We start from the raw sequence: 26867 nt of genomic DNA, 5'->3' as shown, positions 1-26867 counted from the left end.
GAAAAGATAATGCTGTGGTTGTCACAGTGTAAAACTTAATATTAAATTTTACGGCAATCTATTAAGTTATGCAGTAATTTTTTTTAAAGTATTAGAATATCATTAATCGTTCTCCGGGAAGAAAATAGTTTTAGATTAGACATAGTGTTTTGTAACAGATCTGATATCACGGTGAATTAAAATCATAATAGTATGTAAATGACATCTATGGTCCGATGCCCAAACTAAATGGATCCATTGTAAAGATAATAATGATCCATCAGCAATGTCATTGAGGCACAATGTGCTTTGTGTCACTTTCAGCCCCAATCAGATAATAGAGTTGAACCCTTTGTAATAAATGACGAGGTTACGTTCATTAATTGCTGAAATGAATATTTGTTTCATGCTATGCCATGTAATGGGGGTGGCTTAGATTGCTTTTGGGTTCGTATCTCAACTAAGTGCTAAAATATGTTTTATCCTCTTATGATATTTTCAAAATATTTAAATACGTATATAACAACAACAAAAACTTTTTAATCGTGAATGAATTTTGGCTTCTGTCTACTTTTTTCAGCCTTTCGGCGAGTATTCTAATAGAACTACGTTTGCTCCTTTTTATTTTCGGAATGCCTAATTTACTACCTATTTGTTATTTATTATTCATAGAATTGTTTTTGTTTTCCAACTTTTCGGAATATTGATTTTGGGGTGGCAAAATTAAAAACGTTATTTTCTCTTTTCATGTTATATCAAATTCTTCATTCGCCAAAAACAAACAAAAAAATGTGAATATTCCGGCTATCTAATACCTGCTCGATATTTTTCTTTTAAGTGGAAAAATATGTTTTTAGATGCTTAACTATTCGTTTATAATAAGTACCTGCTCTCACTTCACGAATTTTTAAAAAAAATATTCAATATTACCTATATTGTATGATTTGAATTAAGAATCGGTTTATTAGAAAATCCATGAAGATGCTTTAATTATTTTCCTCATATAAGTAAATGTTTTATTGTTAGAGAATATTTTACACATTATTTCTGAATCAAAGATTTAAGCTTAAAATTATTATCATTATAAATTGTTAATATCTAAAATACTAACCAAATCAAGTAAATATCTTTATAACATACACTGTGCGGCTTTGTGATATCCTACTGAAATTTTTATTATTTGTCATATTACTAGTTTTTTGCTGAAATCTGACTTATAAGGACTAGACATTATCAACAGAAAACCTTCATTTTTGTCATATTACTAGTTTCCTGCTGAAATCTGCCATGAAGGAGTAGACATTATCTACTAGGCAACAAAAAACTTTTATTATTTATCATATTACTAGTTTTCTGCTGAAATCTGCCATGCAAGGACCAGATATTATCAACAAGGCAACAGAAAACCTTTATTATTTATCATATTACTAGTTTTCTGTTGAAATCTGCCGTGCAAGGAGTATAAATTATCTATAAGGCAACAGAAAACCTTTATTATTTATCATATTACTAGTTGTCTGTTGAAATCTGCCATGCAAGGACTAGACATTATCAACAAGGCAACAGAAAACTTTTATTATTTATCATATTACTAGTTCTCTGTCTAAATCTGATGTGCAAGGGGTAGACATTATCTACTAGGCAACAGAAAATCTTTATTATTTATCATATTATTAGTTATCAATACTTTCTACCAAAATTTAATAGCCGTTAACTCACTAATTGTTATGAAAATAAATGACAATGCAATAAGTAATGTTTTTATTCATTCATTAAATATTTTTCAGTTATTTTTCGTAGTAATAAAACTATGAGCCAGGTAGTAGATACCTTATTAAATAAACTGTTAACATGAAGTTTGCATTACTTATTTCTTACTTAACTGCAAAACAAATTTAGGTTTTCGTTTGTGATCCATTTTTTCCCCCATAATTACAAAAGAATAATATCCTTTTGTTAATGTTGACATTTTTATTGTTATATAAATATTTTTACAATAATATACGTGCATACACGTTAAATAGTTTCCTTGTTTTGTGCAATAATCCGCTTGTTTTTCCGCCACTTTTGCTCCCTACCTGAACATTCCGTAATAAGTTCTCTTTCACGATTAGGGGCGGCCAACTGCGAGCGCCTGTGTGGGCCGGCACTACCCGTAACGGTCACGCTCCAAACGATAAATTGTTACATTTTAATATGGCGCACATAGTTGGAATGTGCCGCGAAATTAAAAGGTCGCGGTAAAATACGAACGAGGGATTCTTCATAATGTAGACATTACGGGGAAAAAATGCCGTCGTTAACCGCCTTTAAAAGGGGTACTTAATGCCATTGTTACAAATAATGACATTTGATTTACGCTCGTGAATAAGCATTGAATAAACGTGTTTGTGATGGTTTTCGTTTTTTTATTTATCAAAATTCAGCAAATATTTGTTGCATTATCTATTACAAGCTTCACATAAGATAATTTTAACCATACTTGCTTCTTTTTGGTCTATATTATGATTAAAAACATCGTGTCTTTTATTCCATCATAAAGTTAACATAGGCTGCATAAGAACGTGTCGTTCCTTCGTTTTTCATCGTTCATGTGAATATCGCTCAAGAGTCCCAATTGTTCTGAAATAGTGAGATTACACCATAACATTTTTTTGGATATTTTTAAGGCTGAAGGCGAAAGAGAACGAAAAAAGAAGGGTAACAGGAAATGTGTAAGAAGAAGTTCCTGTGTTCGATTTCCAGTTGCGACCATTACCTTTGTTTGTGTCTTTCTCCGTTAATTTTTAGTTTAGATTTATTAAAATTATCTTTCTTAAAGTTATAATATTACATCGATGAGTATAGTATTCAAAAGATATAAAAAAGTTGTTACAATAAAGTAAAAGATGATTTGTTTTTGTTTTCCAGTTCATAGCCACGCAGGCCCTCGGCTTCGTCCTAGGGCTCGCTGGAGTGGCGGTACTCCTCGACTTCTCGACCTACGACTCCAAGATCCAGCCCCTCATCAGGACCATGATCTCCAGATTCATCAACAATCCCCAGCACGAGTACAGCCAACGCACTCTGACCATGATCCAGGAAGAGGTAACTCATTTTTAAATATTGAAATGGTATTTTCCAAGCGTATTCGAAAAAAAGTTATTCGTTATAACTGCTAAAAAATGTAATCTTAATTTGCAAATGAGGAAAACTTTCACAAAGAGATGTTTAATATTAACAAAAATAATTAGTGAGACAGTTTTAAGTAAAAAAAAACACCTGGGGCTAATATTCCTTTAAACGGACATTAAATTAAATGTTAGACTTAATACGAAAGAGAAACAATAACACACCTACCTATTTACGGAAATAAAGTATCACGAAGTCTTACATCTTAGTTTAATAGTGATTATTTTTATTAATATATTTTTTAATGTTCTTTTATCTTTCAATGTTTGTACCTTCCTGCATACAAAAAATTACGTCCTTTACCTCCCGTTGATACGAAGATACAAACAATTGCACAAGTCATAACTTGGCAAAAAAGGCTTGGCTTTTGATAGGGAATCAGGACTAAAGTTTTTTTGATAAATAGCTAAGATACATTGATGGATTATATAACCATCTATTTATTATTATAGATAGATGTAGTAGAGAAGATGTTTTTAATTTTCTAGTACACATAAAGCAAATAAATATTCTGATTTACAAATGTCTGAATTATCCACTTTGAAGACACCTACATAGAGATTGGTCTTAGTGAAAACTCACCTCAAATTTTTTTTTGCATACTCGCAATATTACAAAAAATATACATAACAATATATTGCTGTCGGAACTATTTTTATTGTGTGAAACAAAATGTTTATTTCAGCAAAACAATTATTTTAAAAATATTTGGCTCTTTAGACATATATTTAAATTAAACTACTTGATTAATTTTAGTATTGAACATAATACAAACGGAGTCTTATTTATCTTTTATTAATATATCTAAAATTAATTTATATAAAGTTCAAGGAATCGATCCTACTACCTTTTTACCGTTTATCATTATTTTTTTTATATTTTGAATGTAACGACTGTTGTATTAAACGAAAAACGTTCTAAATGAAGTGCCATTTTGTATTATTTTTTCAAATTTTATCAAGCTTCTACTACAAAAAAATACTATTTAAGTTGCCAAAAAGTCACTCCCACGAAGCAGTGGCCGTAAACAAAATGTAACTAGATCGTTTCTTTCGGAGTAAAACATCATTTAGAAAACATTTTCTCGGCATGTGAAGTGTAATTTATCAAGTTTTATCTTTTATTTTATTTCCTCCTTTGCGTCGTCTAACGAACGCCTGCTGTTCGGAGAAAATGACGATCCACAAAGGCCAGTCTCTGAACTACTTTATGTTGGTTTATTGTTCCTTTTTTTCGCCATACGCTTTTTGATTCTTTTTATCAGCACTACCGAGTTTTGTTAAATAGAATAATATCGAGTTTCGGCGAAATTTTTTAAACATTTTATTGTTTTTTGAAAATTTATATAAGATGAGTCAATAATTTCGATGGAATGCAAACAAAGGACTGTGAACGGTAGTACATTTTTTTACATGTGGTAGTACATAATTTTAATTAGCAAATACTTCTAAATTTTTACAGATCTCTAGCTTTTTAACCTATACAATTCGATATCCTACAGTAGAATGGTTTATTTTCATCAGAAAGGTGGGATTTACAAACCTCGCGATTTACAGAACTTCCTAATCTGTAAATCAGTGTTGAGTTGTTGCTGTGGAGATGTTGATTAAAACTCTAGAATTTATTAACGATAAATTTATTTCTAGAATAATTTTTACAGAGAATTTTCAGGAAACTCATGGTGTAACGACGGTGGAGAGTATTCAATTGCGGGGTTGGGACGCTAGATACCGAATCAATTATTCTAGTCACGGTTAACAGCTACTATTCTAGCAGTGATACCAGTGGTATAAAATATTGTTAAGGAAAAATATTTGCAAATTAAAGTAGTCCTTCTACACTGCCACTGACAATATGCTTTAAAATTATAATATGACACGGAAAACGAAAATCCTTAAGCTGTCTAAATAACGATGTAATATCTTATTGTTTACCCCTATTACTCACTATCATAGTAATACTATCGGCTCACTATAATTTCTCGAGATCGTTACTCAACCTAGTTAAAATAAATTGACATTTACGAGTATGTTTCAATGACATTTTCAAGTAGAGTTATGGCATAATTACGGCTTTTATTTTATCTTCATAGGAAGGTATTGCCTAAACGTTTAATGCAAGTACGAGAAGCTCCACAGAATAATAGGAATCACGTCGCGCCATTCTCCATTCACACCATAAAACGTGATAAATAAATCAAATTCGTCGTTCAAGTACACAAGCACTTAACATAGCATATTTTATACGTTGGTTTTCAATTCACCAACTGTGTCGTTCATATTCCCGCACTTGATATTTAAAGTCAGCAGTTTTAATGCAATAAATTCGACCGTTCGAAGAATATCACGACTGTGAACATTAAATTTAAAATCGCTTACCGAGTCCTCAGAAAATGGAATTTTAAAGCACCCTCGAGCAACGAACGCAGCAATTCCGCTTACCCATTAGTGCTTGAATGTTATTTTATTCAAAAAGTTAAGAGAAATGCATATTGAATTTATTTTCAAAGTACGACTATATTGGCTACAGCTATTATTAGTTAGAATATGTTGGTAATAGGAACATTAGTATATATTTGTTTATTTCATAAATAAAAGATTACTTGTCTACATCGTGCAGTTCAAAATAAGAGAGATAAATTTTATAAAACAAGTTTAGGGAATTTTAAAATTCGTTATCCGACTATGGATTAATATTTCATAAAATTTTAGTTTTACTTTTTATAGTATACCATTATGTTTATTTACATCAATCATTCAAAGAATTGATTTTTTTAATAATTTTTAGCAGTGCTTGAATAAAGCAAACATTACGATCACTAACAAAGTTATTTTGCACTCCGAGATTGATAGAGAGATACATAATTGTAAAGTTAAATATCTGTCGAGTGAAAGTCAAATGTGAAAAAATGGGTTTATAATAATTACCTAGCGGATGAATGTTTCATAGAAAAAATCCTAAAACAATAAATAAAAAATCCTAACATAAATTATTTAGTGAAAAACTAAAAAGTTGAAGAAACAAAACTCTTCGTAGTTTTTTTTTTTCACTTCGAAAACTTCGTGCCGCCAATAAGGTCATGAAGGACAAAAATTTTTGGTTTGAATCTAAAACCTCATCCGATCCACTATCGGTGAAAGTTTTTGGTTTTATTAATAAACCTACTCTGTCGAACAAGTATTCTTAGTAATTTAATTTAAAAAACGACGACTTCTATAAACTTCAAACAATCAATATTTTTTACTCACAAATAACTTCAATGGTAGGAATTCAATATTCGGTACAATAATACTATATATGGTATTAACTCGATTTCTTAAGAAACGCAAGATAACTGATAACCTTTCGTTTAGTAATTAACAAGTAGGTCCTGGTGGGTATTGCGAAACGTGATGGTATTCGAAATACTGTTATTAGCTGGGGGTTGTTTTGGAAGGGTGGGGGGGTGAAGAGACGTGGACGATGCCTCACGTACCAGGCAATGGTGGCTGAACTTTTTCTGATGGCCCATTTTCCCATTTTTGTTTACATTATGTAAGTGGCGAAAATATTAACGGACCTCTACGTGATGAGCGGGACGTGGTGGGAAAACAAAGGAAAAACAACATAGGTTCCTTCATAAAGTCCATTTCAGACGTTTTTTTATTTATTGTTTAAAAAAGTTAAAAATTATCACTTAGTTGCAATAATCTAACGAATTTAGAGTGTCCCCAATAATTATTACGAACACATTAAATTCTTTAGAATATTTTATAATGGTTTTGGGTTTTGAAAACAATACTTATTTTGATAAATTGTATTTTAAGGATTCAGCCTAGTGTGCAAAAAATCCCTAAATCGTTGGAACCCGCCACAAAAACCAGCTGGAATTCAGCTAGCTAAAAAATCCCACTTAACGTGACTCCTAAATCAAAATAAAAATTTTGGTTAAAACGATAGAGTTTTTGAATTTGAAATTTTTATTTTTATTTTAGTTTAAAACTAGTTTTGTTAAATATTTTTTAATTATTTATCTGATAAATGAAAAAAACCTGATTTAAATTTTGTATTTTTTTATATTAGCTCCATACAGGAGGATTTGAGGAAAATAATATTACACTGTGCCTTTGACATCTTAGGAAATGCTATGTGTAGGTTATTTGTATGGAAATGAAGGAGAAGAAGTTATATTAAGGAAAAATGCATAAGGGAATGGTGGGAATCTGGGTTTCAGTGTGTCCAGGAGTGACGGACGTATGAAACCATCGCACCAACTGCGATACAAGGCGATGGGTCGATCTATCAAAAGACATCCCTCACCCGGTCTCTCTCGATCCAGCCCGCTACGCAGTATGTGGGCAGATGCGTCCGCCGCAAAGGACCGTCAAACTTCATCCCGTGAACCCGGGTACCCCTGTCAAGTCACCAAAGGTAGCAAACCACTAAGGGAGACCTGATGGCAAAGGCGTTGGTTCTCCTTTAAATAGTCGAAGGATAATAGGGGACGAATTTATGCTAACGTATGTACGCAACCCACCAATAATAAGAAGCTTGTCTACCAGAAATTACTCCAAACTAAAAATAATAAGGATTTTTTCAGCTCCATTAACAAAGCAGAGAATTAGAAAAATGTGTCTAATAACTGTATTATAATATCAGTTTAAATTTATAACTTGAGGTGACACCGTCGCTTCGTAACACAAAGTTTCAACGTGATTACGACATATTCTCGAACCAAATATGACCCATAAACTTTCCCATTGGCAGCACTCTTGTCAAATTTCTTTTGTGTAAATTGAAGCTGGGGACGAAAATTGTTTTTTTTTTTGGTGACGCATATTGCTTTGATCTAATCAAGTCGAGACGCTGGAGAATGTAGCAAAGATTTGAATATTGAAACTTTCCGCTCCTCTCGGATGACGCCCGCTCTGTTAACTCAATAAGAGGAGTTTTTTGATAATTGTGCAAAAAATATGCACATAAACCTTTGGTTTTTGAGATTTTATGCATAATGCAGGAGCTTCAATGTCATAATAGTAATTTTGATATAAGATAATTATTTTTACGTTCAGTAGATTATAAAAAATTACCAATGTTTTTTTATGTATTCCTAACAATTTTCAATTTTGCAAAAAAAATTACGTTTTCCTTAGTTTTATTGATTGTTTTATGTTTGCCACTTTTATTAATTTATTATTTATATGAGATGTGCTAATTACCGAAATCATTGCATCATCAGCACATTCTTGGCAAAATAATACTGCACAGCACTGATTTTTAGTATTTAATATAACTTCTAAGTTTAAAAATATATATTTTTTGTTATTTACCAATATGAATCGGTGGGCTTATTTTGAACAGAGTGTTAAGTACGTGATACCGAGAAATAAGCAACACGTTTTTAAATTTGAAATACAAAACAGACAATTGCTAATATGCAGTATTTACTCTTTTGCAAAAATATGTATCTAAGTATTTCTTAAAAACAGGTATATCTATGAAAAAGATACATGAGATTTCTAAAAACCACCCATCCCGTTTCCCACCACACAAAGCAAAATTTCGATACTTCTCGATTAAATGTTGCACACTTGGCGTTCTAAATAAGTAAAAAAAATTATGTCAATGCCTGATTTGAAAACATGTTAACACAAATGGTGGGAAATGACGGGTTGCATTATAATTGATAGAGTCGTTACCCAGATAGCCGAAAGTCATGGCATTTAAGTCTAAATCCCTATAATAACCTTAATCTTGTGTTTTTTCGTATGCTTAAGATATGGTTTTATTCTTCAAATATTCGGGTGCGGCAGAGCAAATCAGATAACTCTTCTTGATTGGGGCCCTTTTATTCGCCTTACGAAGTATCACAAGCCAAAAATCATTTCAATCTCGGTCTTAAATGACCCTAATAATTTATCACTTATCACTGACCGAAGCAGTAAGTAAAGTAGCCCCGCGCGGCATCGAGGTTAGGTTAATTGATGGCCTATCAATCTTACCCCGCCTCGGGGCGCTTTCACAGCCGAGAACTGGGTACAAGGTCCCGAATCACCTTAATAAGCTTAGGGTACCGCTGGATTAAGCTCTGTTTATTTAGCAACCAGCTAATTCTACAGTATTACCGCTCGGATGGCCGAAGATTGATTATGAGAGATTGGGGCAATATAGAGACGGTTCACTATAACAATAGAATGAAAAATCTATGCCTAGAAATAAATTACCCCATATACGTTTTTTTCTGATCTTGGCATGCCTGGTACTAAATACCAATAAATTGCTAATGTGTATACTTATCAAAAACATGTGTAGTCGCTGAGAAAACTTAAATAAGTGAGGTTTTTCGATACCAACCCCAAGAATGATCCGGCAGAGGAAATATATAATACATATAACGAAATTTAAATAAGCGAGGGTTTTAGATATCAACCCCAAGAAAGATCCGGCAGGGGAAATCTGAAATACATATTACGAAATTTAAATAAGCGATGTTTTTCCATACCAACCCCAAGAATGAGCCGGCAGAGGAAATATGAAATACATATTACGAAATTTAAATAAGCAAGTTTTTTTCATACCAATTTAAAGATTGAACTGGCAGAAGAAATAAAAAAGACGTTTTACGAAATTTAAATTCTGTATGAATAAGAATCCATTGGCATGTGTAATTGAATTTATCAAACGTAAAAATAAAGATATAAGCATGTCCCGCCAAATTACGAATAAAGAAGATTGCAAGGCCAATGTTTTTGTTAAAAACAAGAATAAAAAGCGCACACTTACACAATTTTACAAGAGTAACGAATGGACGGAGAAATTAATGTTAGATGAATGTATAATGCCAATATAAGGGAAAAACCGTGAAGCCCAAGAAGACATGGCAGGATAGAGAAAAATTATATAATTAATGTGTACACGAAGAAAATGTAAGCGGCTTTTTTATCAAGATAATGTTAAAAATATGACAGCATGAAAATTTCCTATATAATATTAGTCATTCAGAATATATCTGAATACGTTTTCATGCAGGTGTCTTTGTCTGAATAAATAAAATGGGCGAGATGCGACAAGATTATTAAGTTTTTAGAGCACGTGTTCTGAGTTCCTCATAATATATTTTCTCTTTACTGATAGTTTTTTATAAAATTTTTCAAATAATTCGTTGTATGCCTTCAGTCTCATTTTTAACAGGAAATCAAACCAGACCAGATTTTTAATAAATGAACAATATTTTATATCAGTAAGTTTTCTCCGTGTAAGAACGTGAAAGAAGCATGGATGACCTGTATCATGGTGTAATTTACATCCTTTCCCACTTAAAATAACGTCGCGTGAGTAGTCAATATGTAGTTTATTCATTTTAAATAAGTCCTATTCGAAAGAGTCGTTTAACAGCATTTGCAACGAGTCCTCACTAAATAATATAGACGGCATTGTCTATTGTCAGACGGACGTGTCAGCGCGACGAGTACAGAGTACAGCGCACAGCGGACATGATGGATGTCACCGTATTTCCGGCAGATATTCCTGCCACATTAATCATCATTTGATATCGAACATAAATATCGCCAAATGCAATGCAATGATTGCCGTCCGTTTTTGAGTGATGATTTTGTGTTTTTCTTTCAGCGATAACATTATTTTTCAAATACGCAAAACCGATGAAATCAATTTCAATGTGAACCTTACTTTTTCGCGCATAGGCATTTGTCATTTCTTTTTACGTAAGTAAACTTCAACCTACAGAAAATTAATTAAATACAAATAATAAGCCGTTTTGTTTCAATTTAAATTATACTAGATTTTAACCTTTTAAGGACGTTCCAAGCCATGGATTTAAAGTGTTAGAATCAAACAGGCGAACAATTTAATTTAACAAAACGCTATAACTCCTAGCCTTTGTCAGGCAGATTATTTCTAACTATATTTATTACTATCTACATTATATAAATGAAATTAAAAGTAGATAAAGCAAGGTTATATTGTCTACCCTGTTGGTGTTTTGTGCCAAAACTTGTAGGCATTTTTTAAACTTGTAAAGTGATGTACGCAATATTATGGTGTTTCATTTAATCGTTATTAATGCTCCATCCAACAGTTGCCAGTTTAGAGACAATACATGCATGAAAACTTCAGTCATAGTCTTCGCCACGACTTGTGCAAGATACCGCACGGTAGAACGGATGTTCTAGCACAGCATAGCATAAAAATAGAAATGATGATTTTGAATGTAATTTCTAAAACTGTAGGTATATTTTGTTGGATTGTCTTAAGACTCTAATAATGAAGATTAATAAAAACAGGACCTTACCATTAAAATATTTAATGCTAAACGGATTGAAAATTTGATAAAACGTTTTCCAACTATAAAATTAGCTGTAAGCACTAGATTTTTTTTTTTGACGATTAATTAGTAACTTCCTAAAGGATACCTCTAAAAACATTTGAAAATTTAGTAATACGTCCATCAGAAATAATTAAAATAAACCGCACTCACAGATCGATTTTCTAGGCCTGCTAACTTATGCACCGAATATTGTTTTTTACATGATTTCATCACTTATTTATTTAAGATTCTCACTTTATTTTAGAGATTTTATTTGGCGAATTGAATCGCAGTTCTGTCCAATCCAGCAAGGTCGCGCGTCGTATATTTTTATATACGGCTGCTTCGCTTACATCAAAGCAATTATTTTATTTTTATTAAAATATACAATTGAAAATTTAGAATAGATCCATTGCCAATTTTAGTGATAATGGAAACAAATATACCGCACAGAGTTTTGCCGGCCTAGCTGAAAGAGCCGAATCACGAGGCTGGCCAAATGAAACGTCGTTCCTTGCAAGAGCATAGTCCCGTTTCCAAGCAAGAACGTCGTTCCGTATTAATTTATCCTCCTAGGAACGCCAAAAAATCACACCAAAAAAATTATGTACCTATATTCTAAAATATTAAGAAGGTTAAAATATATGTTTAAATCTCGTGTCGTTAATAGATAACTCACTTTAAAATAATGTATAGGTATGTTAAGTGTGATTATTTCAATAAAAGGGTTCAGTTTAATGCAGTAATAACTTTATTCTTCTTCTTACAAATGTACATATTGACATTTGATTACTCTTCTTAGTAATAGACAATAGGACAAGGTTAAACAGTATTGCCAACAAAACAATGTTTACAGATATCTTATAGCCAACCTAAGATAATCGCATTTATATTGCCATATTCTAACATTAAGAAATGTTAAGAACGTTAAAATAAAGGTTATATTACTGTTAATTGATAATTATTTATTTGTGGTACGATAAAAATTTAAAAAACAAAATATAATATAAATATTAGAATTATTATATACCTACTAAGCTTTTCTGATTGAAATATTTTTCATAATTACGTAAAACAACGAATTTGAAAAAAATGGTGTAAGCTTTGGGTGGTTAAAATCCGTACCAATTTTTTTCGTAAATTATATTCGGAAATCATTAATTATGAAAAGAGCATTCAAAAACATGTCCTTTAAGGAACCTTATCCCTTTCCTATTTCTTATTTCCATGTCTTTTCCAAATCATCTCATCTCTCCCTTTTTTACGTGCAACAAGCGCAAAACAGAATTCATCGGCGAAAATGATTCACCTCACGGTTTCAGTCGTGCCTACTGCCTACATATTAAATCGTGTCGCAATTATCGCGTAAAATCATAAATCCAACCCTGTTGACCGTAACACGACTCTTCGGTAATTATGTGCACAGGGCCGGGCCGGGCCGGGCCGTTAAGTCTCCCCGCTGGCACTGGTGGACCGATACTGCTTCGTGGGCCGCAGCCGTGGGCCACAGGAATGGGCCGAGACCACGCTGGTTGTGAATCCGGTTAATTTATAACTTGCGTGCGGGTCGCTAAACTAGCGACATCTGCGAACGGACTTTTTCTCCGAGGGCGACACTTGATTAATGGCCGCCCGGATTCTATTTAAAATTTCACTTCAATTTTACTCCGACGACTTTTTTAGGTGCGCACGTGAAATATTGTTTAGTTTTTCTGGCACGACCGCTGCCCAAACTTCGTGAAATTATATTCAAAGTAATGTGTGTGAAAATTGATAAATATGCGGCCCGTTTGGGGACGAAATTTAATAGGTGTATATTTGGCCGCACGAACACACGTTCAAATCATATTTATATAAAATAATCAGAGAAAATAATATTTAATGGTGTGTTTAATGTACATGGTTGAGCAAGAGGTAGAGTTAATTTAAGGGGAAAATATTTAAATAATAGATAAATATATTTGCATACCAAAGAGATAAAATGATATTAAATAAATGTATTATCGAATATTAAAATTAGTAAATATCCAAACAAACACAAATGATGAAATCGTATATTCAGCAATAGCAAACATTCGGTAATTTGAAAGCGAAATCTTATCCCGTGCGCCGATAAATATATCTTATTTTTAATTCCATCAGTTTGGCAGGTCATGCGGAAGCGTTGGTTATTCTAATGGAATGAAAATAATTCGGTTTGGGAATCGATTCGGTGCAAATCGCAATCGAAAATGCAATAGCCGACCCAATATTTCACGCTGGCGTACGTAATGCCCCATATTTCCGCGTAAGCCCGGTGCATGATTGGCCCGAAGTGCAATCATCATACCGATAGCAACACTGCAGAAAACTTTTTTTATTAGAAAATTGATATTTTGGTATCATTTACGTTTTAAAAAATTGGTATACTAATAGATTCATTTAAAACCCGTGCTTGTTTAGACTACTTTATTATTTTAGGAAAACATGTCACATTTATATGTATTTTTAGATGGAATTAATATAGATTTCCTTAAGACGTGAATAAATCATTAAATGACTGCAGTTTTTTGCAGGGTTTTCTTGGACTCTAAACTTACCTTTGATAAACACGTTGATAACGTTGTCACCAAAGCATCAAAAAGTCTAGGTTTTGTACTGAGAACATGCAAATTTTTCAAAAATACTAAGACATATCTGACTCTCTACAATTCACATGTTCGTCTTCACTTGGAATACTGTTCACCGGTTTGGAACCCGCGCTATATTGTTTATGTTAACAGGTTAGAAAAAGTTCAGTAACGATTTCTCAAATTCCTCAATTTTAAATCATTTAACATATACAACTCTTACGACGAAATCGAGAAACATTTTCGAATCACGAAACTACTCAACAGGAGGATTGTCGCTGATCAGATGCTCTTGTATAAAATTATTAACTCTAAAGTTGACTGCCCGGAGATGCTGAACAAAATAAATTTCCATGCGCCAATTCGATACAGCAGACAAAATACCCTTTTCTACATTGATAGATGCAATACCAATTCCAATCAAAATGAATTTATGGAAAGGACATGTAACTACTATAATAATAAATTTGCAAATATAGACACTCGTGCTGACATATTCACTGCTAGTTACTATCACTACAGAATTTCATTGTATCACATTCTAACTCATATTCACGACTGTTAAATTGATTGTACCTAATATTTAAATATTACTTGCGTGGCAACATTTCCTTATCCCTCTCCTCCCCTTTCCCGTTCCAACCCAAGTCTATTTAAGTATAGTTATAATCACATTTATTTTATTGCTGTTTATTGTAGGCATATTATAGGTTTATCGTTTGATGAATTTACATTCGTTTTATTATTTTTCTTTTTTGCTGTTTTATTCTGTTTTTTTTTCTATTTTTATTAAATATTCTAGTTTACAGGTTAGTTTTATGTTTCTGAATATCTATCTGTGGACATTAATATTTGGTCTGTTTTTTTGTTATCCTCTTATGTATATTGTATTACTAAGACTGTTCATATTCCTCAAAAAAAAAAAAAAAAAAGTAACAAGGGTCTTCATTCTTCCGTCATTCTGTTCCCGACCACTGTTGCTTAGTAAGAATACGTCATTCTGCGATGGTGACATAGACCAGAGCTCCCTAAACTCACGTGTCGATTTTATTAATATTTTGGGTAGACTGCGGTGATGGTATGCCCAACATTTTTATTTCCCTAGATTTCGGGGGTTTAAAAATTTCGGATTCGTAATTTTCCACAATATTTTTGTATCCTCTTAACGCATTTCGTACAAAAGGTTATTCGTATTTATTAATAAAGAATTAAACAAGTCCTACTAGTTTGGTTGAACGTATGGGCGCAACGCGTTGCTACTGGTATCAAATGTGCAAGTTCCACTCTCGTAGACCCTCGTTTACATCTCTTGCACTCCATTTTTTTCATGATATGGACCCGGTCGAAATCGACCCCTGGAGAAAGACTGACGTTGAGGAATTATTAACGTCAAGTCGTTAGAGTAAACCTTCCACGTATTTCATGAGCGTCAATTATTTTTTTGTTTCTGTCGTTTCTCAATTTTCATAAAACTTAAATCATATAAATTAAATAAAAAGATCACAATTCTATGGAATATAATATTCAATAGCGTTAATCACTGGTTAAATATTTTCACGCATTTATTTTTCAAGTCAATACATATGGCTATTGTTTTGATAAAGCAACTGTAAGCTTAAAATACTTGATAGTTTCAAACCTGATCACAATTAATGTTTTATCGTGATAAATTTACTAAGTCATGTCGCGCTCTCTCCATCTTTAGCCAACTTTTCGGACAGCATTACAGTGGCCATTATCAGGGCAGATGTGCCTAGATGTGTGACTATTGATGTAATGTTATGTTAAGTCAACTTTATGTTAAAGCTAACTGGTTTCGAACACGAATGATAATAGATATTTCCGTTTTATCTTTCCGGCCATTGGCTTGATGGATTTTTTTGTCGTGCTTTCAAGCGCACTTCATTCCTATCTTCGTATATACGGGCATTGTGATACATATTGTTCTTTCAAAAAACTATACTCATTGTTCTTTCAAGTAAATTCATCTAAATTAAATGGACCGGGGATAATACATTCTCCCAGCCACATCAAGGATAGCTTAGAGGTGTTTCAGTTGAAGGGTTGAATGAAAAGGTTCCCTTAAAGTTAGATTACGTAATTCAAGTATTTTTTTCTTATATATTTCGCAATATTAAAACACAATAGATAATGACGTAATGTTTTGATCACGTTAATACCCGATGCCTCAATAGGCATAATGCTACCCGATTGGTAGTTCTAAATTAAGTATCCAGAGGAGATTGGTTTTCAAAGGCTTTCGACATGAAAGAGACTTTGAAAATGATGTTCACAGAGCTAATAGATCGGCCTGCTGTAACCTCAATACACCATTCATATTTATCTATTTCCATAATTTTAATTCTGAGGTTATTCTGAACACGCTTTTACCGACAGTGGAATGTATTAAATTTAATAAAAAATCTAAAAATTAACTATCTAACTGACCATCATCATCAGGGATGGGCAGAGAGGACGGAAGGCCAAACAACTCGGTCTTGGCGCACACGTCTTGCCCCATTAACATTCATACATCGTCTCATACATACTCTTCTATTATTCTGACTCTTGACATGGCCGTATTCAAGTATCTGATTCATTTGATCGTGCCATGTCTTCCTCAGGCGTCCCCAACTTCTGCTACCATTCGCATTTGTTTTGTGCATTCTCCTTACACTCCTTTCTTCGCTCATTTGCTCTACATGCCCAAACTATTTAAGCGTCCCTTTTTTAATCTTACTCACTACGCTTAAATCAGCTTTGCACTCTTTGCGGATCTCCACAATTCTCACAAGACCGTATTTGGTTTTACCACACATACGCATCAGGGATCTCATTTCTACAGCGTTCAGTCTACTTTTATCCTTTCTCTGCCAGTTCCATGCCTCACTTCTATACGTCAAATTAGGTACCAGCACTCTATTGTGGACTGCTAGCTTAACTTTTTTTGTCAATTTTTTGGTAGCGCTAACTGCGTTCAGTCCTACATTGATGGAGTTACCTGTATTTACCCTTCTTTCAATATCTCTGTCAGCCTTACCATCTTTCGTTAACATACTTCCTAAATACTCATCCACCAGCTCCAAGTATTCCTCAACCACAACTATATATCACACTGTTTTCGTACTCCCTCTTTCAAACACCATGACTTTAGACTTACTCACATTCATCATTAACTCATTCGACACGAGAGAATGTAGATCTTCCATACGGTTAGAAACCAGTACCGCATCATCAGCATAAAACAGGCAACATACTTTCAGATTCCCACCTCTTTTAATTCGTGCATAGAGTTATCCATGAATAGATTGAATAAGCACGGTTAAATTACGCAGCCTTGTTTACCAACTTTTGTGGTATCAAACCAACCCTTAAAACCACCGTTCACCCTAATACATGCAACGCTTCCCTCATACTGAAACGCAATTACCTGAGTGAGATTCGTATTCACTCCATACTTGGACAACACTTTTCATAGCTTTCGTCTGTCGACTCGTTCGTATGATTTTTGTAGATCTACAAAGTTACAGAAAAGTTTCTGGTTTTTTTTCAAAAACTTATCAGTGAGCATACGCAATGAGAAGATATGGTCCCTGCACCTCCTTCCGCTCCATAAAAGCTCCTTGCACATCCCACATTTTATCATTTGTTTACATTCTTACCCTTTCAATCAAAATTCTACCATGAAGCTTTCCAACTGACCTTAGCAGGCTAAGAGCTCTATGGTTCCCACATTCTATACGTGACCCTTTACCTTTGTATAAGGGCATTATTACAGCCCTTCTCCAATCTAAAGTCGTGTAACCCTCCTTGAAACAATGATTAAAAAGATTACACACAGAGGTATAAGAATAGTTTTATATCTACTTTAAAATTAACCGACAGCCTTGCCATTTTTCATACATTTAATTTATTTTTTTATCTCATCCATGCTAATTTCGGTAACATTGACCCCATCATCATTCATAACCGATTCGCCAATGTAATCACTGTCACTCAGGTCACTTTCGAAGACTTCCTCAAAATACTTCATCCATCTCTCTTTTATTTCTTCCTCATTCGTCAACATTTTTCCATCTTCCGATTTTATCATTTTCATGTTTCTGTTTTCTGGACCACTCCGGGACCTTTTTACTTCCTTCCAAAACAGTTTAATGTTTTCTTGGAAGTGGTTAGTCATTTTGATTCCTTCTTCCTCTTACAGGCATTTCTTTCATCCTTTCACTACAACTCTTACTCTTTTCTTCCTTCCTTTATACAATTCTCTCGCTCGATCCTTCTCTTCAAAAATTAAAAAAACTGCTAATATACTGTACTCGCAGATTGAAACATTTATTTTTGTACGTAGTATGTCAAAATCAATATTATGTGGCAGCATTGATTTTCACTTCATCATGGCAAAAAATTTTATATTGAATTTGTGTGACCTTTTTAACTTAAATAATGACATTAAAATTTTCGTACCTTAATCCATCAACCTGAATTAAACGTTCAAAGCTTTGTATTTTTTGGTCGTTTCGAAGTATGATTTATTTTGAACAACAAAGAAAACAGAGTTTCAAAATGTTGTTATTTGCAGTTTCCACTAAATAATAAATTGGCTGACTAAACTAAATGATTTTTGAGACATGTTGAGTGCAATATAAATATTGTGCTTAAGATTTATTTGATGAACATGATTAAGATTATTTAATCCTTGAGGTAATAAAATTGCACTGTACGTTGAATTAGTCTCAGTGATTATTATTTGTTTATCAAAACAATAGAAATATTGCTACAATTTTTGATGAGTAGATATCATGTCCAATCTCCCCTTTCCAGACAATCCAATTTACGTCTAGTTCAATATTGTGTTCTTTCATTAGTCAAGTTATTTGTTCGAAAGTTTCCTTACTTAATCCCGTCGTTAGAAGAAGATCCCTTTGGCGCAATAACTTTGATAATTTAAAAAAAAAACTTTTTATCTGTTCAATCCATACCACGTCATATCTTCAGCTTTTCCAAGATTATTTCTTTCATAATACGCTAACTTTCAGAGTTTGTTTTATTATTCGATTACTCTTGTTAAATTTTGCGAAACTTCATACTCCGGCAAACTTGTTTGTTGGCCTTTCAAAATATATTCTTTTTTATGCGTCTTCTTATTTAAGTTTGTAATTTTATCCCTCTTTATCGCCATCATCCTTCAGAAAAGAGATAACTTGGTTTAATACTGTAAGGCCAATTTTCGGTTAAACAATCACTAGCGTAAGCAACAAATTTGAAAAATGGATCAAGTTTCTGAAAATAAATAAACAAAATTTTCTACAAAAAGCTCTAGTCATCAATGTTGTGAAGAAGTTTTTCATTTTATCACTTACAATCTGAAAAGCTGAAACACTTTAACGATCAGTTCCGGTTATTTAAAGCGGTTGTTTATGATCAAAATAAGGCCGATTTTACCAACATTATTTCAAGTAGCTACATACTTCATTACCATCTAATCATGATCTGATAAAATAATATTAACATCAGTCAATTTCATAATAAAAAAAATAAAAAATCACAAAACCACATGCTGGTACTTTTATTGTATTAAAATACACATTTCAATGAATCACATATTGCATTATTAATACTAAACCCACTGATATTCAAATCAATGCTTGGAGATAAAAAAATAACTATACATTACTCTCACTCAGAACCCGTTCAGAAACATTATTTTTTAATAATACTCTGTCTTCCGTATTATTCACGCTTGCAAAACAAACTTATTTTTAATTACTAACCACACCTGGACAAATAACTATATAAAATAACAGCTTGCAACTTTTCTGAATCATAGTAACCGTTCAATATCGTTAAAGCATTTTAAATCTATTGTAGTGATAAATATGCAGAATAAGTAATGCTGAATATGGATTACTTTTCTTTGAACGTTTTAATAATTCATTTGCCATTATTGTGAGTTGCATGCAAATATTTCCAAGTACGAAATAACTATAAAGGTCGTGTTATTATTTCAATCGAGTATATTTCCTGACTTGATATCGTTTCGAAACGGTCATGTCGTGGAGACTTAAAACTTATTATTTTTCTTCGTAAACCTTCTGGTTTCCAGCCTTCCTAAAATGTGTTCTTGACGGCAACTACACATCCATAACCTACAGTTCTCTTCAAATCATCAAAGAACAATTCGATAGTTTGGACACCTAAAAAATGGAGTGATCTAAAATCCATAAAACTGGTTATGGAATGAGCTACGAAAAGAATTATATAGATATAAGAATTGATCCAGAAATGTAGATAAAGCCAGTAGTATGTATGGGATAAGTTTATGAATCATTCCATCCCGTCACTACCGTTTCGAATAAAACGGTAACGGTGGGCTAGTTACAATTTAACAAAATTACTTCTACTCCGAAATGGAATTCCCCAAAAGAAAAAATAAGAATTTTCTGCATCCACCAATGTTCACGGTCGTATTTTTCTTGCTGTCACAAAGCAACATCGACTATTATCATGAGTTATTAATTTGATTCTAACAGGCTGATAAATTCACAACGCTGGCTTATATTAATAACACGTTTCGATATATGGTAAATTATTTATTTAGAATATGAGCCCCAATCAATTTACTTAATATTGCTGCCATCAACGATGGAAAATACTGAGTTTAAATAGTGTTATGGTTGCATGTGACGGGGCGGTGCTTAATTATATTTCCCGAGGCCTGATTCATTCAGCTAATGACAAAATGCATTTAATGTATTTCTTATCGGTGGCTAATAATTTATGAGTTTGCAAAGAATTCTGCAATAATTAAATAACTCAATGGTTCCCTCCACATGAAGCCCGCACAATGCAATGAGCTGCGAGAAATGACAATAAGTTCATAAATACTTGAACATTGTTGGAAAGGGTTCGCACATTTTATTTTGCCCTTTGCTAATTGAGAGCGGCTAAGGACTTTGTTTGGAAATCATTTGGATGGAACCAACGAAATTAATAAAAATTATGAGACTTATTTTATGAACGAATATTACCTCGTATTTGAAGCCTCGTTATTTCGAACCAAAAGTCTTAGCTAAATAATTTAGGTTGTAACATTAGCATAACTAAAGGAAAATTCTACTTTCAAATGATCATTCTTTTAATTTATTAACAACCAATCTCATGCACAATATAACTAGTCTCGTTTGTCATGAATACATATGAAAAAAATCAGTTTTCCGTGTACTTTGTGCATTTATTGATCGGCGCACAATGAGGCCGCGTAATCGAACGCGTTAGCAGAAATTTAGAAAATTTTCGGTGTATTGAAACAAGTATACTTGTTTTAAAGTTCATTAAATTCTCCATACCTTTTTAAAAACGTGTAGCCTCCGACGCAATACAAACTTTGTAAATTTATTAAACATCGACTTATATAGTGTAATAATTTACATATCTATGTCGTATTTTTCAGACACTAGTTATTTTAATATCTGAACTATAAGACTCCGTTTAAAAAAATTGCTCTCATGTACCATTTACTTCATTTCAGTGCCAGCAAGTTAGGACTGTCAGTTTTCATAAAAGACTATTCTAGTCACTGACGTTAGATACTCTGTGCTGCTGGGCTTATAACCATTGTTATAGTTTAGATATACACTTTCTCATTTAGTTGGTACTAGATTTTGATTTTAATTTTTTTTTTATTAAAACGAACTCTGGCGTTATGAAATTTGTAGAAAAGGTGAAATACCTGAAAAACTTTCTTTTTGAACATACATAATATTGTCAACCCTTGAATAACAAAATAACTTTTCTTAAAATATCCATCTTCAGTTCTCAAATAATATTAACTTTTTCTTAAAATATCAGTCCTCAATTGAAAAAATCGTGTAAGTTTCGCAGAAACCGACCTTGAAAGACCAGTTATATTTTAAAATTAGAGACCCTTACCAAAGATCGTCAAAAAAAGAGGTCGACCTATGGCGCTATTTAACATATCGTCTATAGGTACTAAATATTTAAATTTAAAAAAAGGTTTTGAGTGATTTTGAAGCTTTCTCTTTTATTGTCGCTAAGCTTAGTGGTTATTAACATTATTCTGTGAAGTAATAAAAGGTTATGGTTTTGAAAGGAGTTAGGAGAAAAAAATGTTACCCTATGTAAAAATGTACCTTATTTTATGACGTATTTCAAAAAATATATATATAGTTCGACAAATAAAAACGTGCCTTCAATATCGAGAAAATCACATTTCAAAATTCAAATATTGCTACTGCCTGAACGAGTAGCTAAAATCAAATGAAAAAAATAGTCCGCTAATCCAACAAATGGATAACAAAAACTACCAATTTAAATTCGGTCTGGATTGGGTGGAAAAAGTCTAAAATCTGTGTGTTTTCAAATATTTATACAGTTCGAAAGGGTTTCAGTAGAATTTACACTTTTGGAAGGTTATTTTGATAAAGAATGTTAAACACAGCTGGAATCAATCAGTGTATTATTTTTAAGGCAATGCACCACGTCGTGTAACATTTGGAATCTGTCGCATTATGTTAGTAGAACCAAGTAGTGATGACGACAGTATATTGTCACAAGATTGTGTAGTCTAGTTATGTTGTAAATAAAATTTCTACTAAAAATAGTATCTGAAATGAAGTGAGCATTTTGACTAAATTAACATTTTTTTTTAAATTATTTTTCTTATTGAATAGGTGAGACATTTCCAAGATTTTTTTTACCCATTTTTTCTTAACTTTTTAACGTTTGTGAATCTATAAACGTTAAATATAATTACAACCACTGATTTGATGCACACTTTCGAGTTCGGCGGCTCCATAGTGCCGTGTGAGAAAGCAACCATGAGTGTTTCATATATTAATAGAATTTTTAATGTATTAATAGAATAGCAACAGCCAATTACTATGAATATATTATGACAATTATCATTCTACACAATTAGCTAAACCATCCGGTATTCGACGTATTTTACGTGCCTTTAACTGTATTTCGTTAACTCTCGAAAAGTGTGTTTTCCAAACGAATCAAATTGCATGTAGCCTGATCGATGGATGGGACAGTACACTTTTCATAGAATAATTGATTGATATTGGCAGTAAAAACTTAAGTATCATTCCATGCGATAGAATGAACAAAGTTAATTGTGATATCATTTAAATCTGAACAACGGTGAATATTCAACATGATGGATATTATTTAAAAAAAAAAAACATTTATATTATATACCTTTATTAAATAATATGACAATCGTAAGATTCTTACGTGCAGGTCCACAATTTTCTTATTTGCAAGGAAATAAGAATATATTAAAAATATAATATATAATAAGAGTATGAAAAATGATAACTTCAAAATATCCTGGTTTCGAACCGTTTTCGGTTATGGTTTTATTTTATAATGTGGTAAATTAAGTTCTTTAGAAAATGATTGAGTCATTTAAATATTTATGCCTGAGCTTCGCAAACAAAAATAAAACAATGATGACGATGACAATTTTTCCCCGCATAAATCAAAACCGACGGCTTAGGGCTAAACAGGAATTTTAACCTTATCGCCATCTGCATACGGAGGGTTATTGTTAGCGACCCGATTCCAAAAGATACACGACGTGGTGCATTGCCTAAAAAATAATACGCTGATTGATTCCAGCTATGTTTAACATTCTTAATATCAAAATAACCTTCCAAAAGTGTAAATTCTACTGAAACTTTTTTGCGATCACTTATAGATTACCACCACCGACACGTGGTTTTCACTCATGGGGAATAGCTAAGCTAAGTTATGAATGTATAATAAGTTGTGTAAAGTGAGTGAGTTCAATATAAATAATAATGATGGGATGATTTGTAAAGCGCTGTTTTTGTGAAAAATCACCGAAAGCGCGCTGACGCTCAGTGGATTAAGTAATGCAACCTACCGAAAGTATTTCAACATACAAATATAAATTCATAATCGAGCGATTTAAATCGATACAGTAGAAAGAAATGGATCGGGCCAGGAACCGTTAACGCAGAAGCTTGACTAAAAGTTTAATAGCATATTATGTTTGCATTGGACTCTTAAGAGTATATCATTACGTTATTATTCGGATAGTCAAATTTGCTTTCCCGCTAGGATAATTATCGTATATTTTTTTAAATGGCTAATTACTACTACGGACCTAATAATTTTTTACGTGATATAAAGATGATGAATAAATGAAGATAATGATAAAGATGATGATGGAGGTGATTATGATGATGAAGAGGGTGTTGATGAAAATTATGATAAATAAGATGATAAATATGGTGATCAAGATGATGATAATGAGGGTGTTGATGAAAATGATGATAAATATGATGATGAAGATGATGATCGAAATGATGATGGTGAAGATTATGACTGTGCGATGATTATGCAGATAATAGTGATAAAGACAATGATGATGACTATTAAAATAAAAAGACGATGATGAAGAAGATGATAGAGATAATGGTGATAAATGTAATTGTGAAAATGATGAAGATTGTAATGAAGATGATGATGAAGATAAAGAAGATGATAATGATAATGATGAAAATGATGATTCTGATAAAGAAGATGTTGAATATAGTGGTGAGTTAATAAATAAACTAATAAAATGTTTCATTTTCAGATCGGATGCTGCGGAGCTGACGGTCCCAACGACTACATGAACATGAGGAAGCCTCTACCCGCAGAGTGCAGAGACACTGTCACCGGCAACGCCTTTTACTATGGCTGCGTGGAGGAGCTCACTTGGTACCTGGAGGAGAAGTCCGGCTGGCTGGCTGGCATTGCCATGGCTGCTTGCATGATTCACGTAAGATTACGCGTGATGTTAAACTATTTAGCTGGTCTAATCTTTACAAAATATGAAATGGTTTGATATAGGTATTTTAATAGAAACCTTGAATCAATTTAGACCAGAATCGAATTGGAACGCTATGACTACGTTCAAAAGATGTAGCTGTGTACAACAACGTGTTTTTCATGGGAATTAAATAAACTGTATTTTTCTTTTTGCAGGTTATCAATGCAGTCATGTCCTTGATTCTTATTCAAGCAGTCAAAAAAGAAGAAGAAGATGTTTCCGCAACGTACAACCGCCCGTCAAGCGTCGGCAAGAGCGCAAGCGCCTACAATTAAAAGACCTACATAAAGTGTTAAGGATGTCCTTCCCGCACTAAAAAAAATGTATACCATCCAGTTTTTAAAGTATTAATTTTATCTATCATTATGAGTAGGCACATATACTGTGTTTCATCAATTGTCTACAGATTTATTATATAATAAAGAAGAAAGGCGTTTTAAAAATGACAATGAACAAATAATTTAAGTTTTTTTTATCATTTTTATTTTGACATAGTTTATAAGAAGTTTTTAGCAGTAAATTTGGAAAATAAATAATAGACGATTAGCTCTTGAAATAAAAATAATTTATATTTAAAACTTCATAATTTGGTTTCAAGCAATAAAAAAACTTCAAAAAAACAACCAACGTCTTATTCTTTATGATTACTTAAACTTTTGGGTTGATAACTTGTTCTAGATGTTTTTTGTAGTTTTGTTATTTCGAATATTACATTATCAATGTTTGAAGAATTAAAAGTAAGTACGTTTACAGATTTTAACGTTTTTTACGTTAACATTACGTTAACATTTTTACGTTTTAACCATACATTTCTGGATTTTATAAATTGGCAACCTTGAAGATTTCTTCCATCATAATAATTGAGTTATTAATTCTGTTTGTCCTCTAATCATTTCTTGCGAGATTAAACAGAGGTTGGAATTCGATTTCACCAAGATCAAAGTGTCTTGGAGAGGTCATTTGTCAATTTTTCTGGTTAAAGCAATCTGTCTCAGATGGTTCATAAGAAGAACTTTTTATATTATTGACGTTTATATTTATCTTCATAGATGGATAAGTTTATCGAACTTCTCAAATACAACTATAATAGCCGAGAAGAATCTATCAATTTTTAAATGATATCTTGGGAAAAAACAATTTTAGTTTGTCGAGTATGATGGCAATAATTGCGTGTTATATTATGTTTGTTTAATAAAGAGAATCTCTCGAAAAAATTCGGATACAAGGACTCTGCAATAAATCAATGCAGACAAGTTAAAATTACGCTGTTGAAGAAGGTGCACTCCATCAGTTACAAGGGGTAACATCGAAGATAAATGACGGGAAGCCTAATCCTACAAATGGTCAAAAAGTCTCGGCATTTCTATATAGCCATCACGAGTTTTGCAACAATCAAAGAACGAGAATATTGATTTTCCGTATCGGAGGTATGTACCTATCTCTAGTCATTTCTTTGAAATGATAATCTACTCTCCTGGATCCGTCAGATCGTCGTATCATCGGACTGTATACCTGGCTTTTCCAAAAGCTCGGGTTCATGTAGGTAGCTTCGTTTTTCATAGGAAAAAATGTTATGCTGTCAAAATATTGTGACAACAAAACACAAAAGAATCTATTCACTGCAAACATAAAGCATTTCGTCTGTTATGTCAGTTCATTCGCTGAAATTCAAATGCTTTCAATTTATACGGATTCACTTTAATATCACGATCATTTTGTACATCTTCCGTCATCACAAGCCCACTTAATTTCTACAAGTGGTATTTGAACTACCTTAACATGAGGGAAATGCGTTATTATACGAATGAATTCTTAAAGAAGGGTTTTTTTTGTATTAGATACAATTCGTGAAATTGTAATTTGTGCTACATAATACACAAAGAACGAATTGTTTTTAAAACACGCGTCTTCAATTAAAGATACCTGCTCATAATAT

General features: G+C 32.6%; 1 protein-coding gene across 1 annotated transcript in view; it reads left to right on the top strand.

Moving 5' to 3' along the window:
• The window catches only part of Tsp2A (tetraspanin 2A), a 233887-nt gene extending 208371 nt beyond the window's left edge, over positions 1 to 25516 (top strand). Inside the window, exons 3-5 of the mRNA XM_089632090.1 lie at positions 2890 to 3066; positions 24695 to 24880; positions 25087 to 25516. Of these exons, the coding sequence (XP_089488216.1) occupies positions 2890 to 3066; positions 24695 to 24880; positions 25087 to 25206 (483 nt within the window). The 3' untranslated portion in view covers positions 25207 to 25516. The remainder of the gene's footprint in view (positions 1 to 2889; positions 3067 to 24694; positions 24881 to 25086) is intronic.
• The last annotated feature ends 1351 nt before the right edge of the window (positions 25517 to 26867 follow it).

The sequence above is a fragment of the Hesperophylax consimilis genome, chromosome 5, assembly GCF_061612785.1.
Source record: "Hesperophylax consimilis isolate HC1 chromosome 5, BYU_Hcon_1.0, whole genome shotgun sequence".
Taxonomy (NCBI): domain Eukaryota; kingdom Metazoa; phylum Arthropoda; class Insecta; order Trichoptera; family Limnephilidae; genus Hesperophylax; species Hesperophylax consimilis.
The sequence above is the reverse complement of the archived record's forward strand: the minus strand, read 5'-3'. Positions and strand labels throughout refer to the sequence as shown.